Source organism: Cuculus canorus, chromosome 4, assembly GCF_017976375.1.
Source record: "Cuculus canorus isolate bCucCan1 chromosome 4, bCucCan1.pri, whole genome shotgun sequence".
In the NCBI taxonomy this organism is placed as follows: Eukaryota; Metazoa; Chordata; class Aves; order Cuculiformes; family Cuculidae; genus Cuculus; species Cuculus canorus.
This window is the reverse complement of record NC_071404.1, coordinates 62,065,055-62,078,760: the sequence shown is the minus strand read 5'-3', so window position 1 is coordinate 62,078,760 and position 13,706 is coordinate 62,065,055. Positions and strand designations below refer to the sequence as shown.

Genomic DNA, 13,706 nt, shown 5'->3' with positions numbered 1-13,706 from the left:
AGAAGCCTGCCCCTGGTGGCTCTCCGAGAAGAAAAGCTAGACCGTGTAATTTTTAATAGCTTCCAACAGATGGCTCTGGAAGTACGGAGAGGAAGCCATTGTCGCTTCTCTGCCCTGCCAACTCTCGTTGCTAAAAATAGATGCCAAATTGATCTTACCACTAATGATTTTATTATGCCATAAGCCAGCTGCACACAGCACAGGAAAGAAATAACCTTAACCCAACACCCAGAGGTGCTAAACCGCACAAAACCACTGGCAAACAGCATATATGTCAAGGAAGGTGCTACACAATGCAACTCTGAGAGCAACTAAAAACCATGTCACCAGTGATGATCAAAACAATATAATGATTGCTTATAATAAATTTCCTTTAATACACTCTGGTCAGATCTGTTGTTATCTTAGTGCTTCAAACCTGAACAGGGACTTGAATCCTGGCCCCTCAGAGTAAAATTCTAATGCTCTCCTGGCTGAGCTAGCTGGGCCTCTTTGATCCCCATCCTGTGTGCAAAAAGAGACAGTTGTACTTTTGTCCTTAGCCAGCAGCTAAATGGTACACAGCCACTCTCTCACTCCTCTCCCGTTGGTAGGATGGTGAGGAGAATCAGAAAAGAAACTAAAAGCTCATGGGTTGAGATAGAGACAGGTATTATGTATTCAGTTCTGGAGTCCTCAGGACAGGAACGACATGTTGGAATGAGTCCAGAGGAGGGCTACAAAGATGATCAGCAGGCTAGAACACCTCCTATACGAGGACAGGCTGAGACGGTTGGGCTTGTTTAGCCTGGAAAAGAGAAGGCTCCAGGGAGACGTTAGAGCAGCCTTCCAGTACCTAGAGGCCTCCAGGAAAGCTGAGGAGGGTCTCTTGATCAGGGACTGCAGTGATAGGACAAGGGGTAATGGTTTTAAGCTGAAAGAGGGGAGATTTGGGTTAGATATAAGGAAGAAATTCTTGACTGTGAAGGTGGTGAGACACTGGAACAGGGAAGCTGTAGATGCCCCATCCCTGGAGGTGTTCAAGGCCAGGTTGGATGGGGCTTTGAGCAGCCTGGTCTGTGGGAGGTGTCCCTTCCCATTGCAGGGCGGTTGGAACTGGATGATCTTTAAGGTCCCTTCTGACCCAAACCATTCCATGATTCTATGATTATGAAATGTAATAGTAAACCCAGCCCACAGACTTTTACTGAGATGCGGAAGTACAGGAACTAAAGGTAACAGAAGTTCCGTGCTGTTGTTTTGCCATCGGTCCCCCTCAGCTGCTCCTCTGGCATTCCCTGCTTGAAGGAGATGAAGGCAAAGCTACCACCTTCCTCACATCTCATGCCAGGAGCCCCGGCTGTGCTTGCCGGACCTGTGCCAGGACTGCAGGACACCAAATACTGATAGCAGGAATAGTGGCTGATATACGCCGGGCCCTGCAGCCTATCGGGATATGGCAGCTCCAGCTCTAGTGGGGTGGCTGCACCCAGCCAACTGTGTCCTGGGGTGCATCAAACACAGCATTGACAGCCAGTTGAGGGAGATAACTGTCTCATTCTACTCCACACTGGTGCAGCCCCATCTCGAGTATTGTGTCATTTGAGACACCACGTATAAAAAGGATCTAAAGTTACTAGAGTGTCCAGAGAATGCCACAAAGTTGGTGAAGGGTTTAGAGGAGAAGCTGTATGAGGAGCAGCTGAAGTCACTTGGTCTGTTCAGCCTGGAGGAGGCTGAGGGGAGACCTCACCGCAGTCTGCAGCTTCCTCACAAGGAGGAGCAGGGACTGATCACATCTCTCTGGTGACCAATGATAGGACCTGTGCGAATGGCAGGAAGATGTGCCAGGGGAGATTGATACAAGAAATAGCTACTATTACAAAAAGTGGAATATATTTATTTAAGCTAAAACAGAGTTTAGTTTCATCTAAGTAATTATATTTTTTGAAAGTTAGATAGCATGTCCCTCTGATAGCATGTTTTTTCAAGCAGTGTTTTTCCAGACACTGCTCATTCTTTGCAGATGGTAATGTCTTGTGTCCAGTATGATCTCTGCTGAACAGATGTGTCTTCTGTAATTCCCTCTGTTTGCCATCTTTTCCCATCTCAAATGCAAGGTCAGACAGAGACGGAGCCTGAATTAGCAAGAGTTTTGACTGTTGTGAAGTTCATAATAACATTAAAATTAGTCCTTGGAAAGTAATAGAATATGCATAAGATTTCTGGGAAAATTTATACATGTGCATGTAAGTGGGAAATACATTTTGTTCCCAGCTCTTGTCTCGCTGCACATGACTGATGGAGACCACTCCCTCACGTTGCCCAGGCCTGATAAAGGATGCTTGCTTTCTAAAACTCCAAAACAAGTCATACGGGGTTTACTTGCCGGCATTCTTAGTATCAGCATAAGTTGGATATTGGGAAAAGGTTCTTCACCCCGAGGGTGGTGGAGCATGGGAACAGCTCCCCAGGGATGCAGCCATGGCATCAAGCCTGACAACATTGAAGCAGCATTTGGACAAGGCCCTCAGACACACGGTGTGAATGCTGGGGTGCCCTGCGCCGGAACACGAGCTGGACTCTATGGTCCCTGCAACTCCGTTCCAATCCTACCCTGCCACGCCCCACCAAACAGGTCACGCCCCGGCCACGCCCCCTCTCGCTCCGGCCACGCCCCCTCGCACGCGGCTGGTGGGGCGGACGGGGCCCCTGCGCACGCGCGGCGCCGCGTGACCTCCCTCCGAGGAGGAAGCGCGGGGTGCGATGGCGGCGCTGATGGCTAGGCTCAGCCGGGGCTGCCCGGGCCTCCGCGCCGCTTCGCGCTTTCCCCTCGCCTCTGTCGCCGCCGCGCCGCCGCTGCACCGCCCCTCAGCGCCGCCGGGACCCCCGCGGTCGCTCAGCTTTTCGGCGGCAGAACTGGTGCGCGCCGCGCCGGGTCCGCTGCGTCCCTACCTGCGCCTCATGCGGCTGCATCAGCCCGCGGGTGAGCGGGGCGACGCGGTAACCGTGGCGACGCGGCAGCCAATGGCGGCGCCGCGGTCCGCGGTGCGCTGCTGATGGGGGGGGCGCGGCGCGGGCAAGGGGCGGTCCTGTGCCGGTGGCCGTAGCAGCCCCCCCGGCCACACGGGTTTCGGGCCGTGCCGCAGAATCGTAGAATAAATTGGGTTGGAAGGGACCTTAAAGATGACCTAGTTCCAACCCCCTGCCATGGGCAGGGACACCTCCTACCAGACCAGGCTGCCCAAGGCTACATCCAGCCTGGCCTTGAACATCAGGGATGGGGCAGCCTGTTTCAGTCCTCCCCACTCTCGTCGTGAAGAAGTTCATGAAGTTCGGTTTAAAGCCATTTCCCCTAGTCCTATCACTACAAGCCTTTGTAAACAGTCTCTCCGTAGCTTTCTTGTAGGCCTCCTGCAGGTCATGGAAGGTCTGTATAAGGTCTCTTTGGAGCCTTCTCCAGGCTGAACAACCCCAACTCTCTCAGCCTGTCCTCATATAGGAGGTGCTCCAGCCCTCTGATCATCATTGTAGCCCTCCTCTGGACCTGTTCCAACAGCTCCATATCCTTTCTATATTGATGACTCCAGAACTGGACACAATACTCCAGATGAGGTTTTACAAGAGAGGAATAGATAGGCAGAATCACCTCCCTCACCCTGCTGGCCATGCTTCTTTTGATGCAACCCAGGATACAGTTGGCCTTCTGGTCTACGAGTGCACATTGCTGGCTCATGCCAAGCTTCTGATCAGCCAGCACCCCCAAGTCCTTCTCTGCAGAGTTGCTCTCAATCACATTATCCCCCATCCCTTACTGAAACTGGGGATTTCCCCGACCCAGGTGTAGGACCTTGTACTTGGCCTTGTTGAACCTCATGAGGTTCACACAGGCCCACTTCTCCAGCTTGTCATGTGTCAGCTCAGCAGTGCCACCGCTCAGCAGCGAGCTGTCGTGCTGCCCCGCACCACCTGGCTCCATGTGTCCCACTCCACCCGCAGGTTCTGTCTTCCCGCAGGTACGTGGCTGCTATACCTGCCATGCACCTGGAGCATCGGACTTGCGGCCGAGCCGGGCTGCCTCCCGGACTGGCACATGCTGTCCCTCTTCGGCGTTGGAGCAGTGCTTATGCGTGGAGCTGGCTGCACCATCAATGACATGTGGGACCGCGACTATGACAAAAAGGTGGACAAACCCCCTTGGGCTTGTGAACACCTAGGGAATTGAATCACTGATTAATTAACCAAGCACACATCCATTCATCTCCAGTGTTGCCAGTGATTACTTGTTCTCTGCAGGCATAGGGCTCTGGGTTCGGAAATTCCTGTGTTTCTGTCTTGAGGTGCATGCAATTAATTTCTTTGTAGAATAGTAAAAATAATTTGTTTTGTGTAAAATTTTTGCGTCTAGGCTATAAGTCTTCTGGAGCACTTAACTCAGTGTAAGATAAAGTTTATCTTGTCAGCTGTAGGTAGGACTTGCACAAGTTTATTGTCCAGCTTGCACAAGTTTATTGTCCAGCTTTTTCTTTCATGACAGAACAAGATACATAACCCTTAATGCTTTTTGCTACACTTGTTGGTTATCTGTTGGGATCTACCCAAGAACCGTCTTTTTTTTTTTTTTTTTAAATTTTCAGGAGTAGGGTTTCCTTGATTTCTTCATGAGAATGGCTGTTAAGATTATCGTGCCCAACCCTGAGCTAATCCTCTCTTATTCTGTTGTGGTTTTTATCTCCCTTTTGTTCAGAAGAAGGAAGTAAGCAAAAGGCAATGCCTAGTTGTCCGATGTTGAACTGTGCACAGCGCAGGCTCGAAGGGGAGTGTCCTGGTGATGTGTCACTGCTTGTCCCATTTTCTGTTCCTATGTTCTTCCTCTCATTTGGCATTTCAGTGCTGACAAGAGAAAGGATAACGTGCTGATCCGATATGCAAAGTTCTTATGGCACTGTTGTATTTGTGCTGTTGGGCAGGCAAAGAATCAGTACAGGTTGTGTGGCAGCTTTGGGTGGTTTAAGGTTCAGAAGTTGTTAACAACTACATATGTTGAAAATATTTGATGGGGTGGGATGTGTGATTAGTAGGATGGAATTCTCCATATAATGAATTAATTTATGCATTAATGTGTTGTGGTTAGATGTAAAGTTTTAACAATTCCTATCACCGCTCTTTCTTATGTACCTTAAAAGGAGATTTTCAGAACGAGTGTAATAGAGGCCGGGCCAATAGGAAGTTATTGACTTGTGTTGGTGACGGTAGTTTGGGGTTTTATATTTTATATTATTGACTGTTTAATAAACTTTCATTTATTTAAATGAAACATCCTGTGTTAGGTTACGATGTGCAGTGGAATTGGTTATCAGTATGCTAAGTGCATGTTTAAACTGGAAAAGCAGTATCTGAAGTTTAACATATCCCTATTACAGGGGCAGAGAAGAACAAACTAAAAGTGTTTATTTAAATTCACATTATTAAAGCTCGTGCAGAACAGTTTATATAGTGCTGTGTAAAAAGTTGAGGCTTTCAAACCTCTTTGAACAGACTTTACACCATTTTCATCAACGTGCAAACTTTTGTCTTTTTTTTCCTTTCTTTTTATCAACATCACTGTTGGCAAATAACTCACCATACGTTTCAGTTTTACTTTTTTCAGATACGTGTTTCTTCCTTCAATTCTTGCTCTGGATGGAGGTTCTAAACACCATTGTATCCCAACTAGGATTAAACTGATTGTCCTTTTACTGTTATTAACAATGGTTATGTGTGCTAGAGGAGCCCTGCATCTTTACAATAGTTTCCATGGTAATCACTTTAAAGCATTTAAGCACAGAAGTGCTGCTCAAAATTGGGATAGTTAACTCACAACTTTTAAATCTGATTTTTTTTTCTAAGGTGATAAAATTTAGGTGCAAGACGTCTATAGTGTTTCTAATCAGCCTCATTGCACACAAGTGGCATTTTATTTCTGCTCTAGTTGTTAAAGCTTGTAATGCTTCTGTTACAAGCAGTGCTGCTTAGAAATACAACTTGGGTCTGTGATGACACGCTAGATTTCTGTCGTTGAAGGAACTCCATCTCATACATTCTGGGACCTGTTTCTGTTTATTTTTCTACTCTGTATGCCAATGGTATGACTTCTAGTTTTAAGATACATTGGAATGTTTTACTTTGGATTTGGTTTTAACATTATTCTTTCGATTTTTAGGTTGTGAGGACAGCAAGTAGGCCCCTGGCAGCTGGAGACATCTCCACTTTTCAGTCCTTTGTTTTTCTTGGTGGACAGCTTAGCTTGGCTCTTTGTGTGCTTATGTGCCTGAATTACTATAGGTGATGTATAAGTTACATTTTGTTTTTTGAACTTTGATTTTTCGTCCAGAGTTAAGCATGGACATTTTCAGCAGAAAATGTGCTGAGGGCAGAGGAAGGAGGTTGTTAGCCATGGAATTGTACTTGAGAATAAAAGAATTAGTTCAGTAGTATGTACAGCACCTGTAATGCTGCACTATACCTTGTGCTCTTTAGAATAGCAAGCAATGAATCTCATGGTACTTTTTACAGTATCTTTCTGGGAGCAGCCTCTTTATCCCTTGTGATCACCTACCCACTGATGAAGAGAATAACATACTGGCCGCAGTTAGTTCTGGGTGAGCTGGAAATATTTTTACAGTTTTTTTTTTTTCCTCAGATGTAGTTTTTGGAGTGTTCTACAAATTAGTTACTGAACTTCAGCAATGTTATTTTATATAACTTTCTATTAAAATAAAAATACCTTGTAAGCAAAATTCTCTTGTATCAGCAGTTTCTTAAACAATTTATAACATATATGAGAGGTGAGGTTTGGGTTTGGGTTAAAAATAATTTCTTTATTTTGGCAGAGGGAGGAAGGGAGAAGGTAAATATTTGTCATTTGAGAACTGGCTTTACTTTCAGGGTTATCTCAAAACCTTTCTTAAACATGTGTTTGTCCTGCATTTCAGTCTTCAACCTCTAAAATAACTCCTGTAGGGAAACTGAAACTGGTGAAACTAAAATGTATCTTTCTATTTTCTCTTTTACATTACAGCTGCCTTTCAGCTTTTTCAAACAAAATTGTCATTTTCAGACTTGAAGTACCATAGTTGCGTACTCTGTACCCTTCTGCAGTCAGTTATACTGACATCTTTTTGTTATACTGACATCTAAACATTTTAACTTTAGACCCATTGTTTGAGTAAGCTAGAGTAGTTCTGTGCTAATGATTCTCTATACTAATGAAGTAAAATTTAAATTGGGGAAAAGCATGTGACAATACATATTTCTCCTCGCATGTCCAGAGTATGTAATGTCAAATTACTTGTATTTATTACCTGACTGAAAATACCTGGTAGAATAATAGAGATGCCAGTAGTGTAGAAAAACCTGCTGATATGCTATGTGCTCAAAAAAAAAATTAATTTTATACGTATAATTAGATTGCTCTTAGCTACAATGTAACATTATTTTCTTTTTTTATTTTGCACTCTCTTTATGGTTTTTAGGACTTACATTTAATTGGGGAGCCCTTCTTGGCTGGTCTGCCATCAAAGGGTCATGTGAGTGGTCTGTGTGCCTGCCCTTGTATCTAGCTGGAGTAATGTGGACACTGGTATATGATACCATTTACGCACATCAGGTAGAGTGGGAAATTTTAGATATCTGTTTGTCTTTGGGTATTTAACTTACAACTTTGTTGTCAAAACTGAAATATGAACCTGTTACGGTTCAAAGAAAACCCAGCCCTTGAACTTTTCTTGTTGTTTGCAAATGTCGTACATATCGGGTAGAAAGCTGGAAGTATAATGTGCTTTGTGTGCTTACATGTTTGTACAGTGTAATGTAAGGACCTACAAATGCAATTAAATTGGGTTCCTAATAAGACACATTGAAAGCTTAAGTGAGGCTCCTCTTTTTAATTTCCTTATAAAGTGGCAGTTAAGTTATGGCCTTTTTACTAATTCATCTTTTCATCCTAGGATAAGAGGGATGACATCATCATTGGTGTGAAGTCAACAGCATTACAATTCAAGGAGGATACAAAGCAGTGGCTTAGTGGCTTCAGTCTTGCAATGCTTCTGAGTTTGTGCATGGCAGGGATGAATTGTGACCAGACGTTCCCATATTACTCAGCTGTGGCTGCCATAGGGGCTCACCTTGCGCATCAGGTTTGATGGGTTTATTTATACTTCTTCCGTGAGGGAATTCTTGATAAGAAATCAGAGTGTTTTTCAACCCCCATCAATTCACCAACTATCTTAAAAAAAAGTCTTGTAAAAAGAACTGAAGACTTCTGACCATAAGCTTGTTTGTCCTCAGTATCCTTTGCAGACCTTTTGTTCGAAGAGATCTCCAGTGGTCCACAGACTGTAGAGCACTGGTTTTCAATCTGTTCCTAACCAAAAGAACTGCCTCATGTTAAGCTGTGACCTGAAGGAGGTGGTTTTCTTCTCACTTCCAGTAGCAGCTGCAGCTAGATCCATCTCAATATCCTGCAAGACTGCACTTTTTTTACTGTTCTTATGCAGTTCTTGCTATGCCTGGCACATATGATCTGAGGCATTTGAAGTGTACTGTGATCTTTGACTTACTTTAAAAGATTATATAGTATACAGTATCAAGGGCGCATGTAGACTCCCTTTATAATATGCTGCATGGTAGCTACAGGAACATGAATGTTGCATGCTCTATCTCTCAGTGATGGTCAGTTTTATGTCTTAGTAATTATTCTGTGCTGTGGTCTGGAGCTTCAGTCTGACAGTATAACGAAACATTCCGTGACTTGTTCACTACCTGTAGCAGATCTTAATATTATAATTTTGTGGTAATTGACAGTTCTAATTCACGGTTCTTTTTATAGCAGAGGACAATCCAGTTCAGTCTTCTAGTTCTATTAGTTTAGAAACATTAATGAATAACAGAAAGAAAGAATTTAGCTTTGTTGGTGAAAGAAGCAAATAGAATCTCGTTACCCTGTTCTGCCTGAATCTTAGCAACTAGGTTTTTCAGTCTTGTAGTGACAAGTCAGTCTATATGAGAATTAATTACTGGTCTTGGTAGGTGAGTGGTAGCAAAGGAGTTTGTGCATTGCAAGTAGTCAAACTGTCAACAGTATCAGAAGTCTGTGGTTAACATGAAACTTTTTAAAGCACATTAGACTTCTGTGGCACTTCAGTGTGGGGATTTCATGCAGGTCATGCATATTAAACATACGTCTGGGTAAGAATTCTGCCAGGGATGTAGACTAGTATTTGCTTTTCATAGCAGTTGTGCTTAGAAATCTGCTGAGAAAAGAATTCTATGTTCCACTGCGTAATCATTTACAGTGTGAATTATCAGAGTGGCCTTACATTAGAGTTCTGCCACAAATGGAAGTTACTTTCCTGCAGAGTGGGTTTTTGTAGGCGAGAACGCAAACCTATTGAATGTAAGTGGTGAGGAGTGCGCAAGAATGGTATCAATTGCCAAAGTCGTAAGAGTAGCATTGTTTTCTGTGCCAGAGTAGCTTTATTTTGAGTGATTATTTTTATATTAGTTCTGGCTAAACATTGTCACACTTATCTTCTTGTTTAAGCTTTCTGAACATGTGCTCAACTGAGTTTAGAAAGCTGAGTGAGGTGCATGAGGGCTAGGTTTTCCTTAGTTCATTGAATTTGTGCCCAAGACAGAGGAATTTGGATCATGAAGATGTCAAATTTCTAGCCCACTCAGAAAGTTCACTGATAGAATAATAACATCTTTTATTTGCTTTGTGTTTCTGAAGGTATATCTCATGGCTTGGCTGTTATTGGGTTCTACTTGTCAGTTCATTTTTTTCAGTTCCTTATGCCTGACAGGCTGGCAGTCTTTCAAGGGTGTGGATAAAATCATGTCTTAGATGCTGGTGGACAGTATTTCAGATTCTTTGATCAAAACCAAGCCCTGTCGCTTCTGTACAACTGCAAATGGCAGAGAAACAGGGTTCCCAGGGAAGGCTTCACTCCTTTTAGTTGGCTGTGATCTGTTTGACTTCTTCAGAGGCTGAATTGCAAGGCTTGAGGTTTTGGGGGTACTTGTGTATTAATGCTTTCAATTGTTTTGCTTAAAATTGCCTCTTGTCATCCTTCTCAAGACTTTTGCACTAAGTTTTGTTTCCAGGAATACTTGTCAGTAATTTTACTCTTGCCATGCTGTGTGGGTTTTTTTCACCTTTAATTGCGACTCATAGCACACAGATGTCAAGCTGGGCAAGCTTTGCTTCTGGGTGTTTTTGCAGGTGTCCTTGTTCTAGAGTTGAACAGACATGGGTAAGAGCAAGCGACAGGACTAAACCATGTGGCCAGGCAGTGCTGAGCATTTTTTATACGTTGCAGTTAGCCTGGGTCACTGCTGGGTTTACAGTGCCTTGTCTCTACTGACACATGGAGCAACACCATGCAGCATTTAAAGGTGCAGGCAGGTTTTTTTTTGGGGGGGAATATTTTTATTTAAAGTTCCCGTTGAAGAATTAGGTGGTTACCTAATTCTCAAAGAAGACTTAAGTACGGGCCCAGATATTTTTACATTTTTAAATATCAAGCCAGATGCATCAGGATCTTGATTGTTAATACTGTCCTTCTTTAAGAGGGTCCAGGTGTCATTTTCAGATGTAATCCTTGACTTTTCTTCTGTATGTTGAATAAATCTGTCAAGTAAGCATAGATGCCAGTTACAAAAAAGATCCTTTGTGAGCACAGAGTATTCCTGTTTCTTGTGGGGGAAGATTCTTAGTTCTTAAAATTTGTGATTCAGTTTTTGAAGTTACAGAGTTTTAATGCTTTTGTGAGGTGTCAAGTATTTAAGAGTCTCTAGAATAATAATGCTAGAATGTAACACTGTGCTTTTGCAGATTTACACTTTGGACATAGACAAACCTGAAGACTGTTGGAAGAAATTTGCTTCAAATCGTACTGTAGGAGTTCTGCTTTTCATAGGGATTGTGCTTGGAAATCTGTGGAAACGAAAAGACTCAGAAAATCTAGAAGGACCTTTAGAAGACAGGTAGTTGAAATTACTGTAAATACTGGTATTTTAGTCCAACTAAAATGTAAGTACTGTAAGAAAGAGAACACTTCTGATAACTGTAGCTGCTTTATACTGTTTATTTACAAAAGCCAGTGAAACTGTTCTTGTTTCTAAAAACATACAAATGAGATTATCATACAATGTGAGTTCTGATTACCCTTAAATGACTTCAACCTCCACAGAAGCTTCAACAAGTTAAGCTGCCCTGCTGGTCTTGTGTAGTACTAGCAAACTTCTGTCAAGCTCTTAAGGCTGCAAAACCAAGATTTTATATGAAACAGATGTCTCTAAATGACGGTACATGGGAAAATACAGTGTGATTTCAGGATGTAAATAAAATCTGGCTGTACATGTTTGATGTTCTGATTTATTGCGTATGTAATTTTCAACTTAATTTGGAGCTTGTGTGAAAGAATCTCGATAGAAGTTTTTATTGTGAGAATGTCTAGAAGCAGTCAGGCCTCTGTGAGTGTATGAGGTCCAGAATAAGAAGTTAATAGAGAAGTGTTTAAAATTACCTTGTGCTTTTGCTATGATTGCTGACACCGTTTCCTTTTCACATGAAAAGGACAGGCTTCTGCAAAGGTACTGGCACAGAGTGAGGTGAGCTCGTTTATCAAGAATGATTTGGACAGGAACTACTGACTTTCAAGAAACGAAACCAGAACAGCTCAGCTGTTACCAAGTGTGCATGACTGAGCTACAAATGGATCATGCAAAGTCTGAGCTAAAGCAGAACCAATTATCTAACTTTTCAGCTAAGCCTCTTCTAAGTAACTTCAATTTCTGAAAATTAATAACATGCTTTTCAGACAGTGTCTGCCTCTGCAAGTGATAAGCCTGATGTTTATCACCAAGGTAACGGGACATTGGTACGTAGAGAGGCCATTGCTTATACTTATTTCTGTGTAAAACAAGGCCATCCTAGAATTAGTGGGATGCACGTGCACCAAGGGGACAGGACAGGTGACCCAAAACTGATAGATTAGGTATTCCATGCCATATATGTCATACTCGGTATAAAGCTCATGATCATGAGGGTCAAGCTCTCTTCTTTGAGAGATGATATTTGGGATTCACATTTCCTGGCCAGGACCAAGCTCTATGGTATCTGTGTTCCCACTTGCGGTTCCTATGCCCAGGTGCTGTTTCCAAGTTCCCCTGGTACATGAGGTAATGGAAATAATGTACTTGTTTGCATTTTATCCATGGCTTTGTGGTTGTTTGTGTGTCCTGCTCACACACCTATAAACAATAAGAATAGCAGCTGCAGGTTAACAACTACAGTGCTCCAAACCATTCATGTTTTCAACTGGCTTATGCCCTGTCAGTTATCTCATTTGCACAATAGTTAGCCTTTTCTTTGACTCATAGCATTAAAGAGCTTGTATGGTGCATTTTGGAAGGAGCAGCAGACACGCCTGTTCCAGGAAAATGATACAATGGAGTTGACCTCAGTTTACATGCTGGTAGACAATGCAGGCATGCTTTTCTTCACGGGTAGCTTTGTGTATGCCTTCATGTGGGGCCATGGCTTAGTGATGCAGAGTGTTTGCCAAACTTATTATGGTATTCCAACAACCTTTCCTGAAGTCTGCACTGCTCCTTGAGTGGTGGGGCACATCTGTGTGTGCAGACATATCAAAAATCAAGCTGCAAACTGCTCTAGTTCTGAAAACGGGTATCACAGTTTAAGGTTATTTAAACCAATATATCTGACAGATATTGGAGTCCAGAGCTATGGCTTCAGGGTTTGCTAACTAATTTGCATTACCGATAATGGGGAACAGGCGAAGAAGTTCCCATTGCAGTAAAATGAGGCAGTGTAAAAGTGAGTCAGCGGCTTTAGTCACAGGAAATCCTTGAGGCTGGAAAAGGCTTCCATGAGTTCTGAACACTTCTTTTTAACGTACAACTTGTAAAGTTGTTTTTTCTTGTGCTATTTGAGCAAGTGATATCAAATATATTTTGAGCAAACTAGGAAGAGTAGATTTTTTAGGCTGACTAGGTATAAGATGGAAATACGTGAAAAAGTTAGAAAGTTGTAACTGCTTTTAGGGCCTTCTTGGTCCTTATGCAGAAATTGCTCTTGAACAGTGTTTATAGTTTTGGGATGGAGGAAGTATTAAGTTGAAGAAAAGATGTTTATAAATGAAAATAATAGATTTCTGAATAATAATGTAACAAATTATGTATTTTATAGAGGGAGAATTGAATGTATCTAACTTCACATTGAACTTTGTTTATAAGGCATTTACTAGTAATAAAAAAGTCTAGTGATGTAATTAGTATGGATCAATTTCTTAATACTTGTAATACTACCTTAGAGAGGCCATGGCAAAAGTTACTTATCCATTTTTAACATATTAAAGTGTCTTTAAGTATCTTAGGTTTGGGAAGAGCACACGTTGTACTGCCTTTGACAGGGCACTGATGGTGTCCTGTGTCTGATGACAGCTTATCACAAGCAAGTATTTGACTTCTAGCGTGAGAGGAAGAAGTGCTTGTAGCTAAACAGTAAAAATGGAAGCTATAAAATAGTCCTTGTGCCCTAAATTTGAAAATCATTGCATGTTTTCTGGGGAGGGTGCATCCAAAATAATCTCAAAATGCATTTCAGAAAGATAAGCCATAGCTGTATTTTAGGTTCATTGCCTGAAAAATTAAGATACCTT

General features: G+C 42.5%; 1 protein-coding gene across 1 annotated transcript; it reads left to right on the top strand.

Annotated features, from left to right (window-relative positions):
- The first annotated feature begins 2,691 nt into the window (after positions 1 to 2,691).
- Positions 2,692 to 13,314, top strand: COQ2 (coenzyme Q2, polyprenyltransferase). The gene is made up of 7 exons (XM_054065359.1): positions 2,692 to 2,965; positions 3,996 to 4,162; positions 6,182 to 6,303; positions 6,535 to 6,620; positions 7,494 to 7,627; positions 7,968 to 8,156; positions 10,856 to 13,314. Exons 1-7 carry the CDS (start codon positions 2,746 to 2,748, stop codon positions 11,009 to 11,011), a joined length of 1,074 nt encoding a protein of 357 aa, XP_053921334.1. The 5' UTR covers positions 2,692 to 2,745; the 3' UTR covers positions 11,012 to 13,314.
- The last annotated feature ends 392 nt before the right edge of the window (positions 13,315 to 13,706 follow it).